Source organism: Dromaius novaehollandiae, chromosome 6 (assembly GCF_036370855.1).
Source record: "Dromaius novaehollandiae isolate bDroNov1 chromosome 6, bDroNov1.hap1, whole genome shotgun sequence".
NCBI lineage: Eukaryota > Metazoa > Chordata > Aves > Casuariiformes > Dromaiidae > Dromaius > Dromaius novaehollandiae.
This window is the reverse complement of record NC_088103.1, coordinates 24,229,159-24,254,979: the sequence shown is the minus strand read 5'-3', so window position 1 is coordinate 24,254,979 and position 25,821 is coordinate 24,229,159. Positions and strand designations below refer to the sequence as shown.

General features: G+C 38.2%; 1 protein-coding gene and 1 long non-coding RNA gene across 9 annotated transcripts in view; both read right to left on the bottom strand.

The window, feature by feature from the left end:
- PPP3CB (protein phosphatase 3 catalytic subunit beta) overlaps positions 1–22,790 on the bottom strand; it is a 53,065-nt gene extending 30,275 nt beyond the window's left edge. For 6 of the 8 annotated variants that reach the window (XR_010389710.1, XR_010389709.1, XR_010389711.1 and 3 more), the window contains exons 1-5: positions 22,334–22,789; positions 8,420–8,620; positions 6,299–6,423; positions 3,108–3,219; positions 2,264–2,409 (exon numbers count right to left, since the gene is read on the bottom strand). Coding sequence is in view for 5 of the 8 variants with exons in the window: in XM_064513931.1 (XP_064370001.1) it covers positions 2,264–2,409; positions 3,108–3,219; positions 6,299–6,423; positions 8,420–8,620; positions 22,334–22,403 (654 nt within the window). In the remaining 3 variants the exon portion in view is untranslated. Of the gene's footprint in view, positions 1–2,263; positions 2,410–3,107; positions 3,220–6,298; positions 6,424–8,419; positions 8,621–22,333 lie in introns of all 8 variants that reach the window. The other 2 variants (XM_064513926.1, XM_064513927.1) reach the window with 1 other exon arrangement.
- Positions 22,791–23,188: 398 nt separating this feature from the next.
- LOC135328705 (uncharacterized) lies at positions 23,189–25,471 on the bottom strand. The gene is made up of 2 exons (XR_010389706.1): positions 24,456–25,471; positions 23,189–23,380 (listed from the first exon to the last, which is right to left on the bottom strand). It is a non-coding gene; the product is annotated as an uncharacterized LOC135328705 (long non-coding RNA).
- Positions 25,472–25,821: the final 350 nt, after the last annotated feature.

Here is a 25,821-nt window from a genome sequence, read left to right as displayed (position 1 = left end):
AGACAATAGGAACACAACTTTTTTTCATTTTTTAAGATTTATAACTCTTAATTTGTACATTAAATCTTCTATAGCAGGCCCATGATAAAGCTAGTAATGAATTCTAATAATTTTCCACTATTCACTTTAATCTAAGTTCATCATGAATATAAAACCAGCAAAGCTAATCTTATAGTGATCATAAAACTTATACTTAATCAATTCTATGCCAAATGCAACAAGTAGATTTCCTGCTAGAGAATACTCTTGTAAAGCCTCAACCTTTTATTTCATTCTCTTCATTCATAGCCTCAGTTTATTCTATCACTACTTACTTTACGAAGTATAATGATGTGAATTCACATTAACGACAGAAAAAATCATTATGAAGGACAGAACTTTGTGGACTGGAATCTGAACACACATGCTTCAGAAGATTCTCCCTTTACATATCGTTAGAAACAATGAAGACCAACGTGCTTTGTGAACAAAAATCTACAATGCAAAAGAATGGCTCCTTTTTGCTATATTTTTCTGGTATTACAAGTATTTTAAAAATAGTATTTCCATCATTAGATTGTAAAAGAAATTGCAATACTAGGGAAAAAACAGTCATCTTATTCAAAGGAATTAATTACATCTAGACTACTTTACTAGAGATCTTGCTCTGATTATCAAAAAACAGCATAATACCCATGAAATTTCTGTAACTAACTTCACTACTTCATGTAAAACAATGATCTACTGTTACCCCATTGAAATATTTACTGTTGCATCTTTAATGATGAAGATACCTAAATATACACAATTTTCTTCTTTCCCTAAGAGAAAATAGCACATGGATAACTACTGACTCACAGATGACAAATGGCCCATTATAGATACTATCACCTTCCGTGAGGAAGAAATAATGGCATATTTTGGCAAGAGCTCTCAACCATACAAGCGATAAAGATTTTAAAGCAGTTGGATCTTTACAGAAGGGGCTGCACTACTTAAGCTGTGTAAGACCCATCTGTTCAAGAAGCCTTGCACAAGGAAATTTTTTCTCTCTTCAGAAGTTGTTTCCTTGGTAGAACCAATCTGGTATTACCAGTTTCTTCTAAAATTTCAGAAATGACAAAAGACATGACTAAGGGCAAACCCGGAAGCTTTGAAAACCACAAGAAAGTCACTCGTGCAGCTGGCTCAACACCAGACAGAGCATTCTTCCCTCCTATAGAGGCATGGCATTACTAGTGATGACCAAGGAAAGACAGAGATTCCATGCAACTGGACAGCGGCTGTTTTTCTAGTTCTTACGCAACGGATGATTTTTTATATGCCATACTGAATAATCCAAATTTTGAAAATAAATTCCAAGAATAAAACATCGCTCTTGTCACGCTCCATGTTAGCTTCCCAAAATTTAAGTAATCAGTACTACTTTCTTGAAAAGAGCCAAGTATTATAGTCAAGATGTCAGCTAAGTTAACTAAAATAAGTCAAAAAGGAGTGTGCAAAAAAAAGCAATTACACTTGAAGATTTTCATCTGATATAGTCTTCACCTGACATCAGCATTCCATGCAAGTTAAAAACAATTTATTAAAGACAGTTAGACACGTAATGTCATCACAATGTCCTTCCCTTTAAATTGCATTCTACTGAATATTGTTTCCATCGTTCCATTTTTAAAACTTCTTTTCATCCGTCTTACCAATATAGTCATTCAGCACATTTACTACAGTGAGAAGCATTCGACAGCTGTTAATCAAATGCCTACCAAATTTCCCATTTTAAATAACAATCTGAATTTCTATTAAGTGCTGCAACTTAGCCACAGCCTACCACTTATTTTATAGGACTTACAGGATTTATAAGAATAACTGAAATATGATGTTTGATATATCAATTGATTTTAAGACTAGAGTTAACTTATGAGCTCAGTCCTGATAGCCATGAGAGTTCTAGTTTTTATCTAGTAAGAAATACTAAGCACTATACAGACTGAATATGAAACTCTTTATACATACTGTGTCTTAGGAAACTTCGTGGACTTTTGGATTTTTTTGCGTGTTTTGTAACAGTTCCAACTGTCTCAATGACATCTCCTAATGAAAAATGCACTAGGCAGACTAAGTATTATAATTAAAAAAATCTTAGCCTAAGTTTCAGTTCCTGAATTACACTTCCAAAAGAGACAAGATGAAAAAACAGTATACTGACAATTTCACAAACATGACTTTGTATAGCATCATGTAAATCTTCATATTCCACTTATTTTCAAATACATAAAATACTCACTCTCCTAATGTCATCTAGTGTGTTTATTTCTGGTGAAAGTCCACCATGAACACAAAGAAACTGTTGATTTAAAAGGGCAGCAAGAGGGAGGCAATCAAAAGCTTCCATGCAAGCATCATAGACTCTTTCTGAGTATTTTATTTTACCTGGAAAAAAATATATAAAACATTAAGAACAACACATTCGATGAAAAAAGTAATATAATGGATCTTAAATTTAAGAGACCATCTCATAAACTGAATGATTTAAAAAAAAAACCCCAAAAATATCCGCAAGTTTAAGTGAAAACATCCAAACAGCACAATAAGTAGTACAATTTCAACACATATTCTCTTCTAAAACTATAAACTTTTTTCATATCTCCAAATGGAGGAGCAGCTTACATCAGCAAAAGAGTGACCTTACACTAGTATAGTTAAAATCACTTCCCCAAATCAAAAAATTACAGCAGCAATAGGGTTTTCTTGCTAGCTTCACAATGCTGTCAGCAAGTTACTTCACACTCCTGATTACAGCCAAGACAGCAACAAATTTAAAGTGCAGACCTGGCCCATGTCTGAGCTTTATTTAAAATAACCTTCCCCTCTCCAAGATTTTAAATATAGTATTGATACCTCAAAACTTACTCCAAAATGTACCTTTTATTGACACCAGTCTTCATGTACTTACACACCAACACCACACCTAACAACTGCAAACAATTCTACGGATGTCAGTGGGCTCAAAATATTTGCAAGACCTTAATTGCAGTTAGAGACAATCATCTCTCCAGCAAAACAAGACACCCAAGCAAAGATTGGTACATTGGAAGTAAGCTAATTTTATATTCTTAGACAGTACTTACATTCTTGCTTAAAGGTAAAATATTCTGTTAGATGTCTGCATTCATGATTGCCTCTCAAAAGAAATAATGTGTTTGGGTAGAGAATCTTCAGGACCCATAAGTACAGCACACACTGTTGAAAAACAAGTATATTCAATAAAATAAACAAGTTAACAAGAACTTTAAAAACTGTTATTACTGAAAAACATTGAAAAAGAATGATAACAACTTCAAATGCAAGTACACCTTAAAATGTGCCATTTAAAAATATACTGTAACACTACTTCCCTGATTCAATATACTTATTCTGGACCTGAATTATGCAAATTGTTTATTGCTTTCCATAAGAATAGCTGAACAGAATGCTGGAAAAATATTTATACTTACTGGACACTCAACAGTAAAACAAACTCAACAGACTTGTACTATAGAACACCTTCGCCTAGACAGATCGTGTATGTGCCTATGTAAAATCAGATTTCATAATACAGTTCTAAAGACTGGCATAAGAAGGAAGGCAGACACTTATTCATAGAGTTCAAAGCACAAAATTATTTACATTAAAGAGAGCTACATCATTTGGGGACTGTTTTTGAACTAAAAATGGACAGAGTAAACCTTTCTTCCCCCGGAACTGGGAAAGCTAGTTGTTTATTCAGTGTTCAGACATCAAATTTAAAGAATTAGAGTTAAGTTTGTATGTATCATTATTATTGCACCTTAGTAGTTAACAGGGATGGGGGCAGAGATACAGAAGACACAAGATTTTTTCAAGTTCCGGTATGTTACCACTCAGCATCCTTGAATGCCCCAAATGTCTCACTTAAACTTTGAACCTGATTCTTACGTGCATTTTTGACTGAGCCCAGAAAAAAAAAAAAAACAGAAGTTTTGCACTGCACTGAAGTTACTTTCAAGTTGTTTTTTTTTCCACCCAATACAAGAACCCTGAAGTTCTCATTCTCCAACATTGATTTTATTTCACACAGAATAGTAAGCACATGAAGGAAGAAAGAAAACACAAGAACATAAAAAACCCAATAAACATATGACCAATAAACATATCACCAAAGACTTTTATTATGAAGCTTAGCTGAATTAATTATTGAATTATTCTTAGTAAAAATATGCAAAATACTAATCTTCATTTTTCTACAGATACTCTGTTTTTCGATGTTTCTGTAAATTGGAAATATCCTAATATATTGCAAAGTCCACAAGTGCTTCAAAACTGTTTCCTAGCAGAAAGCATAATCAGTTTGTGACAAAACAACTGTTTATCATCTGATGAATACATGAATGAATTTGGTGAATTCTACAAATTTGAACCTACTTAGTTAAGTCAATTTTTACAAAAAAAGTGTCCAAACAGTGCCCTCCTTTAAGTAAATGGATACTACACGTAAGTTGCTGAGATGTACACATTCTTAAGCATGACACCTATTGAGTACAAAAAGAAAATGGTTTTGTACCTTTCCTGTACTGGAACTTTTTTTATTAATCAAAGACAGACAAATGTCAGAGTTCTCTACGTCACATTACTTCAGTGCAGAAATGAAGAATTTACACACCCTTACACGAAGAACTCCATCTTGACCCATGTAGTTTGTTATAAATAATCATGGTAATATGTAATGATCCTTCTTAGAAGAAGTGATGGCATCTGACTGTTATATTGGAAATGGATTACTACCCATCGATACAACATATCAATGCTGTTTTCAACAAAATTGAAGAGGTTTCAGGACAAACTGGTGAAGAATTTATTAGTGAATACACAAATTTCACTCTTTATACATTTCTAGAAAATTTCATCTTAAAGTTTCTGTGACAAGTCAAAAGTTTTACTATGTTACATTTCTAATCAGTAAGAAAGATTTAAAAGTGACCATAGGAAAACTCCTGAAAGTTAAGTTGAAATTCCTAAAAGTTACTGATGGCCAAGCAAAAACTGAAGGAGGATTTTTTATAAGTAAAAGTGGGAAGCAGAGGGGAGATTTTAATACACCTTTTTTGTTTTCTTTTTTTTCATCAGGACTACATAGCATAGCCCATCATATACTTGCAGGAATTTGATAATCTGCCATTCAGATAATCTGCCATGCACTTTACTGATGTTTCTGCAGGCACTCTGAGCAAAAGAGAGCAGATCATGGCAGAACTTTGGAGTGGTTTTGAAGAGTATGGTTAGCATATCTTTAAATATTCCATGAGTATATTTAGCATCCCAAGCATTATAGTTAAAAATTAAATTAAAATCATATGAGAAAAAAGTGAGATGGAAGATTGGATAAATAAATAGGGAATGTTTGCTGTAATTATTTTTCATAAATTACTTTGAAGCAATCATTCCTGTTGTAACTTCAGTTTGACTACTAAACCTATAATCCCAAAATGCATTCTTCATGCCTTTAACAGTATATATACACACACACATGATATAACACACAGCGTAATTCTGATGCTGAAATAAAGTATCATATGCCATGCCTTGTAATATGCTATTTCAAATGGTAAGCCACTCTATTGGATTTGGTATCTATGAAGATATCTCAAGCTGAAGCATTCCCCAAACTGGCTCCAAAAGAATAGATAACTTAGAAATCATAGCCCTGAAACCAACTGATGATACGAATATGTGAATATCTCTTGAATGTAACATAATAAACATATTGAAAATTTTAAAAAGTATTTGAATTCAAAATACCTGAAAAATTAATGGCAGAAACACAGGTCATCCTTAGGGAATATCTGTAACCGCCCTCAGAATTTTAGTAAAGAAAAATATTAATGATTATTAAAAATACTTTATTACATAAGTAGAAGGAGTCTAATTTATACAGATTAACAATTATTATAAAGAGGGTATGGGAAAGACCTCCAAACATTACTCACCTGTTCTTCAAAAACCTACAAATACACCCTACTGAATATTACAAGAGAGGCAAGACTATACAGAATAATGCTACAGAATCAAACTTTTTCAAAAGTAACTAAAGAAGGGGAAAAAAGAGCAAGTCTCATGGTTCCAACAAGACAGACTGAACAGCTGGTCAACATCCTCGTGTAAACAGGCCTTTAAAATAAGAGAAAGCACGGCAAGGAAGAACATATTTGCATGTTAAAGCAAATCTAATATTTCATTTGAAAAAAGTCTGTGAAAGTGTGCTTACAAAAAATTTAGGACAAAGCAGATTAATATATTCAGTTACCTCTATACTAAAATAACCTCTGTCTACATAGTCACCGAGGAAGAGGTATCTTGTGTTAGCAGGTGATCCTCCCACTTCAAACAGCTTCATTAGATCAAAGAACTGGCCATGAATATCACCACACACTGGAAGCAAAAAATTTGTTCAAATTAATTTAAAAAAATCTCTAAAAGAAAAGTTACTAAATCTATAGTTAAGTAAACAGCCACAAAGTTTTTCTAATAAAGAAAAAAAGGCAGGTATAAGCCAGGAATAACACAAGTTTTTGGAGCTTTCTCCTCTGTTTGTCATTAAGATGCTGTTCTCGCAACCTATGACAATACTGCTAATAATCATATTTATGCCTGGCAGATTGTGGAAGATTTTTCAAAAGCTGCCAATGGACTGAGCATTCATGTCTTGAAGATGATCAGGAGCTGTTTACTGTCTTCTCCAACCCCTTATGTATCTTTGCAGATTCTCCTTGGTATGTATACTTGGAAAGGAATTACAGTGCTGTCCTGCAACAATTTGCTTCATCCATATGGGATTGAAAATAAGCAGGGAGTAGGTCTTTGTTCCTGAGTCAGACTAATGTATCTTTTAATACCATCATATCTTATCTTTGCTCACTTATTTTTCTCCTTCAAATAACCATGTTCGCTTTTGCAACAGTGGATTTTTCTTGTGTTTTTAGAATATGAGACAGGACAAGATCAGTGGTCAGCAATCTGAGGCAGAAGTGCCAAAGACAGCAGATGGTAAGACTTTGAAGAGCGTGCAACAAAGCCAGGTATTCTCACAATTTTAAGAAAAGCATATGGAAGAGACAATTGCTCCCAACTCCTCAATCCCATAGGAGTTCCCAGCTCAGCTGGAGTCAGGAGCTGCTTTCTTGCTTCTGTATGAGGTATTGCTGATAACAATCAACAGAAATTTGAGAGGCTCTGCCTTCTTCCATTGATGCAAAATGTCAATAATCATCTGACCAATAGCATCTTCTGCTTGTCAGTGTTTACCAGAAAATTTGGGGAATAAAAATCTTTCTAATTTTTGAAAGAAATGTAGGATATGGCACATCACATTTTAAAGGTTGTCATTCCCTTGGAGCAGGCTTAGTCATCATGACCTATAAATTATTAGACCTAATATAATTTGCCCTCTTGTATATCACCTTTCTTCAGATCTCCACTCAAACACTGCAGGAACGTCCCTTCTTCTTCCACTTCCAATTAACCAGTAACTCAGGGTAACTATTTGAATAAACTGAAATATAAAAATTCTAAACATAAAGACAACACTGTTGTTTTGAGCCTGCTGGACCTCTGAAAAAAGCTCAGACAGTCACTTAATGGTTTCCATCATTTCAACAGTTTAATTTTCTTTAAAAAATGAATAGTAATCATGTACTATTTAAATGCTTTCATTTACACAACGTTAAAAAAATTAAAGCAAGCTGATGCCCTAAAATAAACTTATGAAATACTAACTTTATATGAGTCCATTCTGAAGGAGAAAAACATATTCAAATTAAAGACAATCTGTCAGTTTCATATCAAAATGAATCTGGTCCTATTGCATTAAACATGCAAAAAAAAAAAAATCAAACCCAACTTATGTTTCTTGCCAGTACTACTACGCTCACAAGAACACTGTTTAACATGCAACCACCAGTCTCACCTGCAAAGGCATTATAAAATGTACTTTTCACTCAGAACTCCAGCTTAAAGTTATTTGCTTCAAACAACAGCAACTAGCTTCTCTTCACATAGTTAGACTTCAGAATTATTAAATCTTCCCTTCTGAGCTCATTTTTCTATTCCAGGTAGCTATCTTTATTCCCACTTACAACATCACAAGAATTAGAAATCCATAATTCATCTGCAGTTAGCTGCGTTCCCTCTTGTCATTATAATACCAATCCTACTAGTTTTTCCAAACAGGTGTAATGCCTTTGTTATGTACAATACTGTGCAGTATATTTTTCAGACCAATTGAGTAGTGTTAAACAAATGCAATTTTGAGGGGAAATTTGGTCAGTTTATATAGAAATTTTATTTTAGCAATTTAAGATAAGCTTTACAACTGAAAAAATCTGCCTTTTTTAATTTAGCTGTCAGTGAAATTAACTAGAAATATTACCTGTAATTGGAGCTTCAACTTCTATCATAGTTTTTTCCCTCCGTAATATTGCAGCACCCTCATTGATGATTCTAAGTGCAATTTCTTCATCCACTCGACCTTCCTTTATTAAGTGGTTCTTCAAAATGTCAACCCTGGGTTTTCCATCTGTGTCAAATACTTCTTCAGAGGTCAAGCGGTGTGTTGGTGGAAAAGGGACAGCTGAAATTTAAAAAGAAACACATGAATCGCAACATGTTATTTTAAAAATACACTCCATCTAGATGGAGAACTGATCTATCATGGAATAAGTGCTATCCAAAGTAGCATAAAGACTACCAAATTTGTCTTTCAATCCACAAGTTTGAGGACATCAATAGTAACTGGATGGAATTGTGCCAAACAAGGAATTCTACCTTGTGCTATATGTATTGAACAAACTAATATCTATGATATGCAAATTTGTAGAAACAATAGAGTTAGAAGATGCAATAATATATACAAGATTTGGAAGAGTCAAAACTGCTTTCGCACAGAGATGTCACACCTCTCAAATATACAGGGGTTCTCTGAAGGACTCAGGAAGCATGGGGACACAGGATTTAATGCCTTTTGCAAGTCTGAGTGGATATTTGAAAAAGTTCATCATTGAAGGCTCTCAAAACAAAAAAAGAAACAAAGCAAGAAAGGAAAGGATAAACAACTCGTTAAAGGACAAGAAATAAAAAGGAGGCAACAGTCAGCATCTGAAGAGGAAGGTGGTCACCTGGGTAGCCCCACAAGGATCTGTGCTATTCAACATATTCATAAATTACACTGAAACGGAGGTAAGGTGTGGAGCGATAGTTTGCTGACGACAGTAAGTATTCTGCACAATGAAGAATGAGACAGACTATGAAGAACTCCACGCTACTGAATGGCTCAGCAAAAAAAGACACATTAAATATTGATAAATGTAAACTAATGCAGATAAGGAACTTTACATAAAAAAATCACAGATTACAAACTTACTATTCAGAAGTAAGGTCTTTCATACGGTTCTAGGAAAACAGGCAACACTCATAAATCAAAAAACCCCAGAAAACTGAATGTTAAGAACTATTAGCAAAAGAATAGAAAACAAAAGAAGATAAAATTATGCTGCTGCATAAGTGCACTGCAATTGTGGTTCCCAAATCTTATAAAGGGGAAAGAACAGTTAAAAAAATATTCAGAGAAGAGTAACAAAGAAAATTGAAAAGTTAGAATGGTTTCTCCTACAAGAATTACTAAATAGACTAGGATTCTCTAGCCTAAAAACATGATAACTAAAGCGGGATTATAACAGAGGTCTATGAGAGCATTAATGGGGAAGGTGAAAGGAGAGCAACTGTTCACCCTCTCTTCTAATAAAACAGACATCATCAAATAAAACTAACAAGTACAAGGTCATAAGCTTTTGCTTTGCAACTCCTACTACCAGGGAGAAAAAGAGGATCTCTTTATAGAGGAGGCCTCAACAAGTGGGGTTGAACCCACTATTTAATGATTCAGCTTTGTGCAAGATGCCAAATACTGCCACAAACACACACACACACACACACGTGCGCGCCCGCACCACCCACTCTTAAAGCACAGAAAGGGACACACATACACACACACACCCCCTTGAAGCACAGAAAGGTGGCAGGATGGAATCTGCTGGTCTGCTGTCCTGTCGAACCACAGATTAAGCAGGAGAACAAATCCCTACCAGCAGAAAATCTTGTCAGTTTTGGGAGCCTACAACATCACCATTCCGGGCAGAGGCTCCTTCGGTAAGCCTTGTTCACCTTACTTTCCTGTTGCCCTGTTTCCAAAAGTTAAGGTACGAGCAAAGACCGTCCATAGGCTGGACGCCGCCCGGGAACAGACGGGCAGTATCGGAAGCCCGCGGAGCCTGGCCTGAGGTTGGTAGCAGCCCGCAGCTCCTGCCTCCCGCAGCCACAGAGCAGGCGAGAGGGCTGGGGCTGGGGAGCACCTGCTCTTACACAGACCTCACTTGCTGCCGTTAAAAGCTGAGTACTTGCTTTTTAGCCAAGATCATTTTAACAGAATTGCGTTGGGGAATGATGCACACATACAGTTATGCTGAAAAATCTCTGAGGGCAGTAACCTTTGGCGAAATAGGACTGCTAACCTCCTAACCAGGCTCGGCAGCTGCCAAGATAGCACATCTGACTGCAGGCTACCCGAAAGCAAACCGTGGCAACTCCACTGCTGCACAGATGAAATACACATGCAGGACATGGGAGGAGAAGATGCAGCAAATTCTCACATAGCACTGCATCAAAATATCATCATGCTCATACATGATCACAGGAAATAAAACTTATCTGAAAAAATATATACAAACTGGTATCAAAAGAATGAAATAAAAGAGTAGAAGAATCAAAACCATTCAATTTCTCTCCATTTAAATATTATTTTTAAATGTCAAAAAAAGAAAAACACCACTGGGGAGAAACATACCTACTTAAAGATAAGAATAGCTAGTAGCATGAATACACCTGTAGCTACATTATTCACACTGTATTTTCTTACTCTCCAAAGTTAAACTTTACATTCCACAATTAACGCTTAAACACTAAAACATTTGCATTGACTTCATTTAACTTGGCTTCTGGATTAGTAGCAACCCTTCTGTCTTATACAAGAATAAAAATACACCAATGAAGCAACTAATGCCGAAGTCACATACAAATATTGACTGAAATAAAATTCCATTTGAATACAAAGACACTCTTTAGAATATAAACTGCAAAATTGTCTTATAAATGCTCATAAATAGAAAGAAGCTGAAAAACTTGCCTTGACATTAAACAGTTGTGAAACAAATCTGACATTTTGGTTTTGGGCATAAAGTATTTTACTAACATAGAAAAGAAATGGCATGCCTTTCCTTCCAGTCTTCTGTAGTAATCAGTCAGGTTTCATTTGGAAGTGTTAAAATCCCATATAGTCCAACTGTTAATAAACTCGGTGTATTTAAGAAATCAGAAACAACCACTTCCATTCCATGCAAAACAACTGCTTAAAGACATAAATCTGACTCTGAAGAGACAAAGCCATTTTTTCAACAGGACAATTTACCTATTGAATTTTTAGAAGAATTTAATTATGACAACACAAGCCTTAATTCTAGCAGTCATTTGACTTGACTTTCCAGCCTTCATATTCTCTTATCGGTATTTTCTGCAGTATTTGGAAATTCACATTAATCTGTGCATAATTTATTTTTAGACAATTTCTTTCTTTTTCCTTTCTTAACACAGTATTTCTACCACAAGGAACAAACCCACTCCACATAACAAACTGCAAATTAATTAAATATTATCTAGATAAGTGCCTTTGTTTCTTTTCTTGACATGTTTTGATAGGAATGGCTTTGATGACTGAATTCTGCATTAGTGCTGGGTTACTAACCCCGAGTCTATTACTGTTTAACAGTACCAAGAATGAGAGTGATGCTTTCAATAATTCTGAAAGCACCTGAGAGAGGAACGCTGCCAACTTCCAACGTAGACGGGGAAACCGAGAAATAAAAAGCATGAGAAATGAACTTGACAAAGGTCACAAGACGCACCAGTTACGAAGTCTGATAGAAAAGCTATCCTTGTCATTTTAAGTCAGTACCAAACGTAGCAGGCCCAACTATGCAATTGTACACATTGTGAGTGTACCTGAACGAAGACACACAACTCACAAAGCAGTTGATAACTGAGAAAGTCAGCAGGAAAAAATAGGGAAGTCAGGTCTGTTTGCAGAGGTCAAATTGTCCAAGATCTGAGAATCTCAAGTGCCCCATGAAGCAGGATGAGGATCTTCCTGTTGCATAAAATTCTTCTTCTGTTGATTTTCTCTGGATTAATCACAAGCACCATTGATCTGTCAAGCCCTATTTGTTTCATTAGGCCAAAGAACCTGAAGGGCAGGTTGCCTGCGTGGGCACACTGGAAATGAAGGAGCTTGGAAACAGTTACATGGAAGATCAATTCTCCAACTGCTATGACTGACATTGCTCATTTTGAAATACAATTTTGATCAGTCTTTTTAAAATATGGCCATATTCTGGAACTTTGCTTTATACAAAATTAGCCTCTCGTATGAAATCTACCCACCTCTGCCTGTTACTACTCTTTGTTCACATCTTCACCAGATGCTCCATTTAGTAAAGATATCAACCAGATTGTCAGGCAATTGCACATCCAGCCTCCTCACTCTTCATCCCATAAACTTCCCAACTCTTATGCTCAAGCTCTATCATTTATTTTTATGCCTTTATCAGGACTGGAAGATACCACTGAACCTAAACTTGGGGAGAGGGGTGGTTAGCTTGATTTGTTAAGGAAATAAAGGGTGAAAAATGTACTGTCTGTACATATTTGTGTGTCCTCCTTCTTTTCCTATCAGTAACTTAACTCATGGGCTGACTGACAGGGAGGTAGAGGTCTCTAAAGCAATCAAGTTCATGCAGGCTTATAAAAGCAAGCAGTCCCTTTGAGGAGATCAGCCCACAGCTGCCTTCAGCAATGCAAAGTTGAGCTCATTTTTTTACGATACACCAGACAACTCATGAGGGAGATCTCTCCTGCTCCAATTGTTCCAAAAGTATTCAAGATCATGCCTGCCCAGAACCAAAGTCAATCAACGCAGGACACAATTTTGTAGGAATTGCGCTTCATTCATTCTCATACTATTCCTAGACAATGATCTTAAATGAAAGATGATCCTTTTTTTCTTTTTTGGGGGAGATAGGCAATGGGGTAGAGAATGGTCCATGGAGGTGACCGACTGATCTTCCCTCTCTTACTTGCTGATCGTTACTGATTAACTATCTGGTTACTGATGGCTGCAGAATTTAGAAAGATGGTGTTGATTTCCTCCTCATGAGATTTTGGAAATACTGAAAGGGTTCTAAACACAGTAGATGAAATTTCCTTCCTTTAGTAAAGTTCTTCTGTCCAAGTAATCTATTTCTGATCAGATTCTTACAAAACTGAATCCTGTCTATTTTAAATAGCTATAGCTTTGACTACATCTCACAAGTTACATTTTCTGTGAGGCTATAAAAACAGCTATTTCTATCCACTGTCTGGAAAGAAATCTATCAAATTCTTTGAATTTATATAGTTAGGAAGCTTACATATCAAATGAAAAATTCTGTATTTCCAGGGGTTATCCATAACATCCCAAAATCACAAGTGGCACTATCAAAAACAGCCAAGCATCTGTAAAGTTTTATCAGTCTCATGGAAAAACTGAAGTTTTAAAATGAGTTCTTTAAGTTAAATAAAATCCTTTTCATGTACTACATGTATTTTCCTACTGTTCAAGAAGGATTATTTTTCAGAATAATATTCAGGGAACACAGCATAAAACACTGCTAAGGATTTAAACTGCAACACCAAACTGAATGAAACAGCAACACTTACTATAAAAATTGTTACTTTGTATTCTATACTTTAATTTTTGTCTCAACAATACTGAAATACTAAAAACACTGTATTAAAGCTCATATCACTGGAAAATATTACAAATAATGTCATTTAATAGGTTAAGGATGATAATTTTTGAAGCACGTAGACAATTTCTGCAAACTAATGGGTTTAATTAAACGTTTGATGAAGTAGTAATAGAAAAGTATAGCCCAAGGAAAAAGAATTGCAGCATGGTGCGTTCCAAGACAGAAATATAATCCATGTTCAAAATCTTTCTACAAAACCTGGGCTTTGGGGACTGTAACGGAATGGTAATTAAGAGGAATTACCCTAAGGAAACTATAAGATACTGGTCATTAAAGGATTCCCTTCTTCCACTCACAACAAAGACAAGCAATAGACAAGCATTTGTAGATGAATCTCTAAAGCAGTACGCACTGCAATACAAAATGACAGTGACTATATCCTATTAGTAAAGGAAGTAAAGGAATAGATCTTATTAACAAAGATAACACGCATCGTAATTTACAACAACATATAGGCTTTTCTAAAACAAACTGCTGTTTACTAGTAAAAATTAATTTTAAAAAATTAAATCTGTTGCTTATGTCACCTATAGCTATTTCAAACATATTGATTCAAAATTTTAAACACTAATGATGAAAAAGACCCAGTGAGTAGCTTTTGGGTTCTGCTAACAAAGAGGTTGTCATGGCATTTATTACTATTCATATGCCTTTCTGAAGAGGAAAAAATAGATCTTTCCTTTATACTGCAGCACTACTTAAAACAGGGATATCAAAAGTCAAACCTAGAAACCTCATTCTACCCAGACTTCCTATCAGCCTCTGAGTGCTTTATACTTTACAATAAAGCATGTTATAAAGATCCAAAAGTTAGCATCGATCTGAATGAATACATTCATAGTACATGGCAATAAGGTTCAGAAGCAGAAAAAACTACATGAGCATGGCACCTTACCCAATATAATAATCCTAGCTGAGAGGTGCAGTGTGGCAACTAGCACAAACACACTACTTCCGGACCCAAAGCAGATCTCACAGTGCCTAGGAACTGAATGCAACAGCAGCTGTTAATAAAACGTAAAATGTAGATACTGTAAAGGTAAACCACACTGATACATAAGCTTATTTTAATAAACTTGGTTAAATCTGGCTTGTATCAGAGGCACCCTGTTGGAACAGGTTCCTTAAATAAGATAAGACCAAAACCACTAGATTAACGGTAGGAAAAAGTATCAGGGAGTCACCACACAAGGTACTCTGCTTCCACGAACAAAATATTTTCTGCTCTTAAGATCTTAAAATTTAAATAATTCTTTTTTCTCTCCCACCAAAAGAAAATTGGCCATTTTTGTCTGCAGTCAGGACCCCATGACATGTTCCGTCAACACAGCTTTGGCTGCAAAACTGCGCTCAACATCCCAATTTTCATTTTCTGTTTTAAGAGTATTTTTGGTTTCACAGAAATAGTCTCAGTTCACATTACCAAGGCTACTAAACAAAGACATTGTATTTATATTAAATTTCCCAATTTAACACAAGCAAAGAATTTTTTTTTGTTTTGGGGATAGGTATATATGAAACAATATATAGTGTTTGTCTCTGCAAAATGATGTCATATATTAATACAAGGACAGCGTTCTGTAAAAAGACTGGCTATTATCAGTCATTTTGTCAGCAGGCTTATTACCACAGTAGCCCTCAAAATGTTGGGGGTTTGTTTGGCTGATGGGGTTTGAGTGCGGGGAGAGGGATTTGGTTTGGGTTTTAAATGCACTTCTGACTATCAGCACTCAGTAGAAGCAAGAAGGCTAACTCCCAGCAAATTCTTTTGATCTGTCCCCAGAGTTTTCACCTCTCTATGCCAACATCTATAAAGAACAAAGAAATGTAGCATCCATGACTGCTATGAAGACAGAATATGTCAAATTATCCTTTTGTGTTTGGCAAGACAGATTTGAAAATAAATTTCATAAAGACATCACAGATGGTCTATGGACCAGCAACCTTGAAAATACTAGTTTAGCACAAAAACATAGCAGCATCTACTCGAATGAGAAAGCTAGAATCAATAGCTGTCAAAAGGCATGGGTTGCCCTACTCATACCAAACAAGACAGCACAGATCCTGCAAATGCAGTTTCCTGCAGATTATGGCATTTCCCCAAAATGTCACAAAAATGATCCCTTTACTCAAATTTCTTTAAATGCATGGCACTTGCTGCAATGTCAAACATTCTAAAAGCAAGAGAAAACATCAAATGAAAATGATGATATGCCTAACGTGCCATGTCGTGCTCATCTTTTATGGTGTGCATGTAATTTTTCTATTAACTTAGTTGATGTATTTGTAAGGTTCTCTCAGGAAAAACGTAAGTACTTTTTCAGAGTACTTAAGGATGCTCATCCCATTAAAACAGACATAGTGTGTTATACCAAAAGACTATTTAGTGCCTAAATATGTCTCTGGCACAGGTGGATACACAGGTCTTTCCCTCAGTATACTCCCCGTTTCCCAAAACTCGATGGTTTCAGGATTTCCTCGGGAGCCGTAAGTTTCATTCAGACCACTATGTTTATGATCACTGACGGAACTACCTTTCACTAATTTGCCAGACCTGCACTAGGTTCTTTTATACTTTTTGCCTCCACTGCATCCTGTTGCTGTGAATTCCAGAATTTTCATTACTCTATTACTATATGAAGCACTTCACTTTTACTTTATATCCATTTCTGCAAAAACTCATTTAGTGCTGCTTTTCTCCTTCTCACAGAGAGATAAAAAGAGCAGTTGTTTCCTGTTCATCTTTTCCATTAGATACTATTCACGATGCATCTAACTCTACCCCTACCCAGCTACCACTTTTCTAAGTCACAGAGTCCTAATCTTCAGTTTCACCTTGCATGGAAGCAACTCTGTGCCTCTAACCATGTCTTTTCTGTACTGTTTCTAGTTCTAAGAGACAGTACATTATAGACAGAGACTATCAGGAAGTGGACCAACGCTGCTGTTCAAGATGTACATACAACACAAGACATATATAATGGCATGATGGTGCTTTCTCTTTTATTCTCACTTGATCTTCGAATAACGTCCAAGTTCCTATCAGCCTGTTTGACACTCACTGAGCTAACGTTTTCAGAATACTATCCATACTGATCCTAATGTTTCTTTCCTGTTCGCACCACTCTGTATATTCAAGCAAGGTCAAGATTTGAGCAAGGCCTTGCAGAGTCTTACTAGTCTGCCTTGATCAGTACAGTGTCTCCTACAACTTCATTTCCCAGTCACTCAGTCCAATAAAACCCTTCTGAAATGCCCCTGGAAGTTTACTACCCTAAGTGTTATTATTTCACTATTGACTCTGTTTTCTAAATAATTTATAAATACATTTAAAGAGCACAGATTCCAGATACCAACCTCCCCTCAACCATGGAAGGTTATTACTTATTCACATCCTCTCTTTCCTAACCAATTTTGATCCAAAAGACCTTTCCTCTTTTAGCATGACTGCTTACTTTAGCAGCTCTGATGAGGGAACCTGATGAATAGTTTTGTCTGGCTCGGCCAGTTCACTGGCTCCTCCAAAGAATTCTAATAGTTTCTGTTGGCTTCCTTCTACGAAAACTGTACCAGCTTTTCTTTTAGGTACTATATTCCTCCAGGGATGTATTTAGTCCACTCTTTCTTACAAGTGCTATGAGTCTCCTTAAGTTAAACTTGCAGCTCTCCAGTTCAATCTGGAGCTTTTCTTAAAATGCTGCTATGCTCCATTTCTCAGACTCGGAAGATGAGTAAAACCACAAGCTACAGAAAATAGATCAGCAATTTTGCACCCAAAAAAGCCAAAGAGTTCCTTTAGAGGCACTAGACAAATATCCTCCAGTCTTGGGATATTTTTTTTTTAACATTCATTGTGTTGATATGTTCTACAACCACCTACACTTCAATGAGACAGTTCCTCAGTGCCACTCAGCAAAAAACCTGACTCCTGTGTGAAAGAGTCCTCTTGCACAGTGAACACACATACAAGTAGTTGCCAGCTTTTTCTGCTCTGGCGTTACCTTCCCAAATCCCAGCTGCTGATGGACCCTACCAAAGCAGACACAGGCTTTTGGTTAGAGGTTTTTTTATTTTCACTCCCTCTCACCATCTTCTCAAAAAAAAGTGAAAAAAATACAAGGCTAAATACTAACTTGTCAGAATTCAGTTCATTCTATTTTCCTTCCCAAAACCGTGATTTTTTTTGAAGCATGACCTCTTAACGTCCTCTTTACTTTGCTGCCTTTTAATGTCATTTTAAAATCATTTATGATCCATAGCATAAATGCACTCTAACTCCATCATATTTTTTAAACAATCTTCATGCTCCCTGTATGCATTTATCCTTGTAGCTGTTTTTTTTAACTAGATGCCATGTTTTAAAATTAAATGCCACAATGATTTCTTTTTCTCTTACATATATTTCACTGTTAGGGAGCGGCTACTAGTACCTTAAATTAAGATCCTGCTCAAGGATAAGTGATGAGTTGCTTCTCTTCAGGACTCCCTGAGTAGTTGTTTCAAGAAGCTATTGCTTAATATGTAAAACCACTGCTTGCCAATCACACCTTACCATGACTGCTACCCAAAAAGCAAAGGGATACTGAAGTCTCCCATATCCAAAAGAACAAGATATCATCTTCAGAATTCATCAAAAAATGTCCATTAGCTCAACAGGACAAAATACTGTGGATTACGTCCCAAAGCCTAGTAACACTCACAGTGGGCAAAAGTGCAATGCCAGGAAGGACACTATTTCAAGTATATCTTTGCAGTGTAGCTACTCACAGCCGGGTCCGACAAGCCCAGGTGCTTTTCACTCAAACCAAAGCCAGTGAAGATTCCTCCATGTCAATGAAAAGTACCTTGCTGCAAGGCAGTGGAACAGTTGCTTCAGTAGACAAGATATAATATACTGACGAATTTAAAGTATGAGAATCATACATGCGCTCAAAGGTCAAGTAAGCTGATTGAAGTCAGTTAATTATCACAAAAACAGCCACAAGAATCAGATACGACAGTTAAGTACCATTGTCAGTCCAAAAAAATAGCTTTTTTCTGTAATTCTGACAGAACATAATAGAGGAAAATGTTATCTTTCATAAGACAGTAAAACACTTGGCATCATTGTTCAGAGATGAATAGGTCACCTTAGAAAACAGTGAATCAAGAGGACAGGTACATTTCCTTATCTCTGTTAAAAAAACACAGTAACAAAAGCCCTGCCACAAGACACTTTTCAGGAACTGAATGCCACACACTGACTTCAGATACTACAATTTCATAGCTAAGCATTAATTTATAGGAAATTCCACAAGTACAAATTACTTGGACACGATTTAACTGAGCCATGAAAAGAGAAAGTCTGAGCTTTTTATGTACTTTAATAAAAGCAATCGATGCTCTGTGATGATACAATTCCTGTTTGGGAAGGCATGCCAGACTAATACAGCTAGACTGTACACACTGCATATTTAAAGCCATCATTATGCTCATTATCTTTATGTCTAATGTGAACATAATACTTGATAATGTTTCAGATATTTTTCTAGATATATGTGTCTCCCATTAATGGCTAAATATACAGGCCTAAATATAATGGGGGACGTACCCTAATTGTGATCCTACCTTATTAGAAAAGATCACTTACTGATGAAACAATAATTTAACCACTTTTTCTTGGGTGGCCATTTCTTGCCCATTTCTGCCAACATATATTATTTGTAGCGAAAGATTTCAAGTCTCATGGTTTCTCATTTCTCATGGTCTCTATTATTTTTCTATTCTTCCAAGAAATAAAGAAGAAAACAAAGCTATAATAAAACTGATCGGTAAAACAATATAAATACCAGCTTTGTTAAAATCTTTTTCCTTCTTCTTTTTTTCTTTACTTCAGAAACTGGCTAGCCCTCCCAAAAGCAAACATTAGGTCCTGATTTCATATTCCCTCCCAAAAAGATGCACTTGCAGAGCATGAAAACTGACATATGAACCGATACTCTACACGGACGCACCAGATAACATACTGCATTCTGCTTCTAAGTTCTGTGGCTATTCTCAAGGACCTCAGACATCATAAACAGAAGAGCTCAGCAAGGAGAGATGGAAAGCCTGAGTGCCCCCAACGCGTTTTAGCCTCAGAACAGGAGTAGCAGCACAAAAAAAAAAAAAAAAAAAAAATCAGAAAACTATTTTCCTATATTAGATCACATTAAACAAAATACAAACAAAAAAAATCCCTTAAAAAGAATCCCAGCAATTCACTCCAGTAAATGAGTCTATTACTAGCTATTAATAAATAATCTGATATTTAAGAAAAAAGCAGTGATTTGTAATATAATTTATAAGCACTATAGAAGTTGTAAGGACATTATTCAACCATTTAAACTTTTGTCTTACTGTTTCACCAGCACACCTGGTCTACACATGTCCAGTCAAAAGCAGAATGCCCAGCTATTTTAAGAGAGTATCACATCTGTAATCTCTATATCTGAGGATATGTATCATATCTGTATCACCATATCTGCATCACCACATCTGCAATATCATACAAAACTTAAGAGTACGATGAACGTTTTTTGGTACATGAGACGTAACATAGCTGTCACATGTTAACACAGTTTCCACAAACGTATTTGCGTTGCATAGATACTCCTACTCAGCACTGGCATAATGTGCAATCTTGCACCCCAGGGTAGATGCCTAGAAAAATATTTCAAACTGCATTGTACCTCATGGGGGAAAAAAAAATTGTTCTTCATACCAAGAACAGAGGCAGCTTGGCATAGCTGCCCAGGCTTTCTACAAAAACCAGTGATTCTGCACGATAGGTATGGAAAGCACAGATCAACGGAATGAACAGCAAAACGCTGCTGTATGAATGCTTAACCAGCTTTAATAACCAGCTGTAATTATGCCCAATGAAGATATCAAAGCCTGATTACTGTTAACAATAGTTCTATATCCTGCACATCCAAGTTCAAAGAAATACTGTAACCCCAGGCTGTAATCTTGTTAAAATGAAGTCTTAACTATGATTTTTAACAACCAGATGAATAGGTCACAATTAACTAGCTGAATTATTAAGTATTTGGAAATCAGCAGGTTCTCCAGTGCTCTCTAAAGTATATACTCACTTACCATTAGTTCTCTTGCACTGTTTGAAGAACGTAAAATGATTTGTTATAACAAATTGCTATAAAGATAAAAAAAATACAACAAGCCTAAGCACTATATATTATAATAGTTTTACATCAACAGCACTGATTCATACGAGCTTCTAAGAGACTAGCTGTAACACTTTCTACTTTTACTCTTAAAATCTGTTCGAACAGATCAACAGGTTAAGCAATCCAAAATGCGTAAGAACTTACTGTGAGTAAAGGTTTCCAGCATACTGGAAAACATGCTGATTTCCAAAACATACTGTGGGGTTCCAAAGCTTTAATTAAGAGCTGCTGAAAACAAAGACATCCTTTTTGTTTCTCAGGGTTGCATATTAGATAAAAAGTTGGATGAATGTATCCCCATTCCTCTGAAGTCAGTCAGACCATGTGTTGCTAGGAATGTCAACCATAAAAACAAACTGCTTTGTATGTAACCACAAATTTCGAGTTACACAGGTCGGCTGTTACAAATCAACGCCTATACTTCCACTGCCAAATACAGCCTTCGAGAATAAAATGATTTTTTTTATTATCTATAATTTGAATAAAAAAGAACTAGATGATTCTTTAAAGCATTACCTGCACTAGCCTTTTAATTAATAACTTATATCTAATGAATATATCTTAGAACAACGTGTTTGCAGAGGCTTATTTTCCCCGCAGATGCTGGAAGACAGGCTGGATGCGCCCCGAAGCGAGGATGCCGATGCCTCACAGCAGCCGGGTCACAAGACCACCCTAGTTGCACACAGCCACAGCTACCTCAGCATCCGCGACCGCTTCTCCTCAGAAGCGTGACACTTGACTTCGGGGCCTTCCCACGAGACCATCGCACCGAGAAAGGCCACGAAGAAACGGATCGAGGCGAATCTTCTCCTGGGCCTGGAAACCCAACGGCCGACAGAAACGGAGGCGGCAGCTCCCCACCGCCTGCACCCGGCGCCGTCGGTCCCTGCGGCTACAGGGATCCCCAGCGCCGCGACGGACGCGCCGCGCCAGGTGCGGCCACCTCCGGCGCCGACGCACGCGAGCCCCCGGCGCGGTCCGGCCTCCCCCGGCCGCGGCAGCGCGCGGAGCCCCCCGGGCGGCGCCGGCCCCGCCGCTCCCACAGCCGCGGCCTCCCGCCGCCCGGCCGCGCCCGCCGCCCCTGGGCCGCGGCTCAGCCCGGGCCGCCCCGAGGGTCGCGGCCGCCGCCCCCGCAGCCATGTTCGCGCGGCCCCGGCGCCGGGAGCGGGGGAGGCTCACCCTTGACGGCCCGCTCGCTGGTGCTGTGGGGCGGCAGCAGCAGCACCTTGCTCCCCTCCTTGGCGGACATCGCTGGGCGCTGCCGGGCTCCGGCGGCGGCGGTTGGGCGCGGCGGAGCCTTCGTCCGCCCGCGGCGCCCCCCGGGCTGGCGGGGACGGGCGCGCGCGGGGCGGGGGCGGCGGCGGCTAGAGGCCCCGGGCGGCGGCGGCCCGCAGGAACATGGCGGCAGGCGCGGCTCCCAGCTCCTCTCGCAGCGCAGGGGACAGTCCGCCTCGGGCCCGGCATGCACCGCGCCGCCACCCCACGAGGGGACTACGGGAGCGTGGCGAAACTCCTCGCTCCGCCAGCGCGGCCGTTAGGGAGCGTGGCGAAACTCCGCTCCCCGCGGGGCGAGGCCTCCGCGCGGGGCGGGCGGCGGTCCGGGCCGCCCGGCGGAGGGCGCGGCGGCGGCGCGGGCGGGGAGCCGCGGAGCGCCCTTCCCCCGCCCCCCCCTCCCCGGGCAGGCGAGTCCGAGGGGCCCCGCGGCGGGGCCGGGAGCGGGGGGGGGGGGGAAGAGGCGGCCACCATGGATAGCTCCACGGGGAGGCCCGGCCGGGGGCGCCGTGGCGGCGGGGGGCGGCCGGGGGCGCCGTGGCGGCGGGGGGCGGCCAGGAGCGGGGCCCCCTGCCCATCCAGGCCCCCCGAGCAGGGCAGGGAGGCTAAAGCACGAGTGACCCCTGCCTGGTCTTTGCCAAGGCAGCAGTCCCGGCCCCTCCACTGCATTCAAAACCCCAAGCAAAGGGGGAAGGGCAATAGGCCCAATCTTATTCCCTACATAAGATAAGTAGTAGAAAAAGTAGGTATGACCATACTAAATCCAAGGTAATCTAGTCATTTTTTAATAACCTCTTCCATATTAGATTAGCTTTACTGATGAAAAAAAATTAAGGTCCTGCTCTCCTTTGCACCAGCTGTCAGCTTCATCCTCTCCCCTCCAGTTCAGTGTATTCTCAGTTGTACCAAGGCAGTTGCCTGTAGGACAGCACTAATTCAGCTCACAGAAATCACCTTGGTTAAAAAAAAAAAAAAAAAAAAGATCCCTCACAATATGACTGGCTATAAAAAATAGCCAGTTACTACATTAAAAATACACTAGTAGCATCTTTCAAATGAACCCAGTCAGATCTAGCAAACATCTCAGCACATACACATATTAGCGTATTCATACAAGTGCAGTGTATCTATAGTTGCTGCTTTGCGTTTCAGCTAATAATACAAGTCTTAGACATTTTTTGTAGTTAGTTGTGCAAACTATTTCACGCAACAGATCAGGAATTTAAGGAAGAAAAGCTGTTCAGAGGTAATAGCTTCCAGCAAGGTCTTTTTCTTGCACTATTCAGGTCAAAGGGAAAAGGATTACATCTCAGGTGAGTAACTGCCATCCCGAGCCTCAAAAGCTGTTTGGCTTAAGCACAGATACATTAAAATTGATGGGTTATGTGAGAGCTCAGTTTGTTTTTCATCACATAGCCAAGCACAGTCCAGGCAAGCATTTTTGAACAAAATACCACTCTAAACTTAAAGACATTCATCAAAAACAACTGGTAAGCTTAAAGGAATCAGAATTGTAATTCCTTGGGGTATTCATTAATGGAGCATGTAAGACTCCGAAGTTTCAGAGAAGAGAATTCTATTAATTCCATGTCCACAAGTAAAATGCGTGTGCACACACACAAAGACCTGAGATGCATAAGAGCATCATAAAAGAAATCATAGATGAAAATTTTGGATTAATCACTAAGCTTTCCAGTAGTAGAAACTGCTGCTTCCATGGCATGCACGTGTACCAGACAGTTCAGAATATGCAGTGAGCATGCGATAGAAAGGACAGGTAAATAAATGTTGCTTCTATTGACTTAGCATTAGTTTAAAGTCAGTCTGCTTGAACAGAGGAGAAAATGAATTCTGTCTCTTCTTTAGAATTAAGAGAAGTTCAATAATAAATGCAGTTTGAATGTTTGACAGCATGAAACATCTGAGAGATTCTCATATTATGAAGGAATTCATTTCTCTGTATACTCCAAAGCACATAGGGAGCCTGAAACCTTGTCAAGTGTTGTCAGGGATTACCTCTTTACCTCACCTGAAGTGCAGCAGCAAGAGAAATGCCTCTGAGGTTCTTTCAGCCACTCACATTCCTCATGAGCCCACAGCCAACATGCGTCTCGTCTCCCTGGGGTATGAAGAGAAAGGGGCTGACACAGATAGAGCTCTGGTTGGGGAAAAAGTATAGCATAATTTTATTTTGTTATGATACTATGACAGAAGGAGACATCATCAGCTTCTAGATAGCACAGCTAGTGCCTGCACACTGAAATGCTTCTAGTTATAGCCAGGCAACACCTGAAAAAAAATCTCATACAGCCAAAAACTCGCTGTTCTTTTCCCATAAATACATCAGGATGATGTGATAACTTTCCCTACACACCACACCTCCTTTAAACATTAACGATGATATTTTGAATGACTATCTTTTGCATAACAATAGTTATAAAGAGAAGTTACCTAGCAGTTACCTTGGGGTTTTATTGTTGTTAATTTTTTAACAACAATAAAAATTTGTTAATTTTCCACTTTGGCTCAATGAAACTTACAGCATTTGCCTTTGTCATTAGAACAGTATCAGAACTTAAATTAAGGAGAGTACAGAACTCTTAAATTAATAGAGTACAGAACGACACTTAAGCCTTTTAGCCTCTCATTGAAGGTTTTTCATGTAATATTGTCTCTAAATCTACTAGAGACTCTGGAAGGGGCATTCACATTGCCCCCACATACCTACTCTAACATCACAGTAAAAGCAAAGCTGATCGATTCAATACATCTTGTGTTCAAAGAATGGAACAATTTCCACTAGAACCACAGCGTTACAATTGCAGAAACTTAAAAATACAGTTACAAATAGAAATGTCGCCTTGCAGGCAGAAGTCAGTGTGCCTGTAGGGTCCTGAGAGGTTACCACAAACCTCACACAAATGCAAGGCAAATAAAACCATTTCTGAAAAGCAGAATCACATTTTGCTTCCTGTTCAGCTTTGCCACCAAGTGGCCATTCCATTCCACTCATTTTAATATCTAAGTAAAAAAAAAAAAAAAAAAAAAAAAAAGTTCCTATTCTGACTGGTATAACCAAACCTTTCATCTCACTAGATTGCTATTTGAAAAACTGCTTTTGTATCAGAGAGGAAGAATTCAGCAAGATGCAATCATCAAGCCACACCATGGGGAATGGGGCCATGTGAGATGCAGATGATCCCTCTCTCACTCCTACTCCATCTCAACACAGTACATGCTGGAGCTGTGTGAAAAGAGGTTTAAACTGAGAAGTGTCATGTTAAATGCTTGACTTTTGTGACACCCTTCCCAACTGAGCACTTCAAGATACAGTAGTAAATATATTTGAATAAACAGCCAGCTCAGACAACAAGTGCAGTTTAAGTTCATACAGA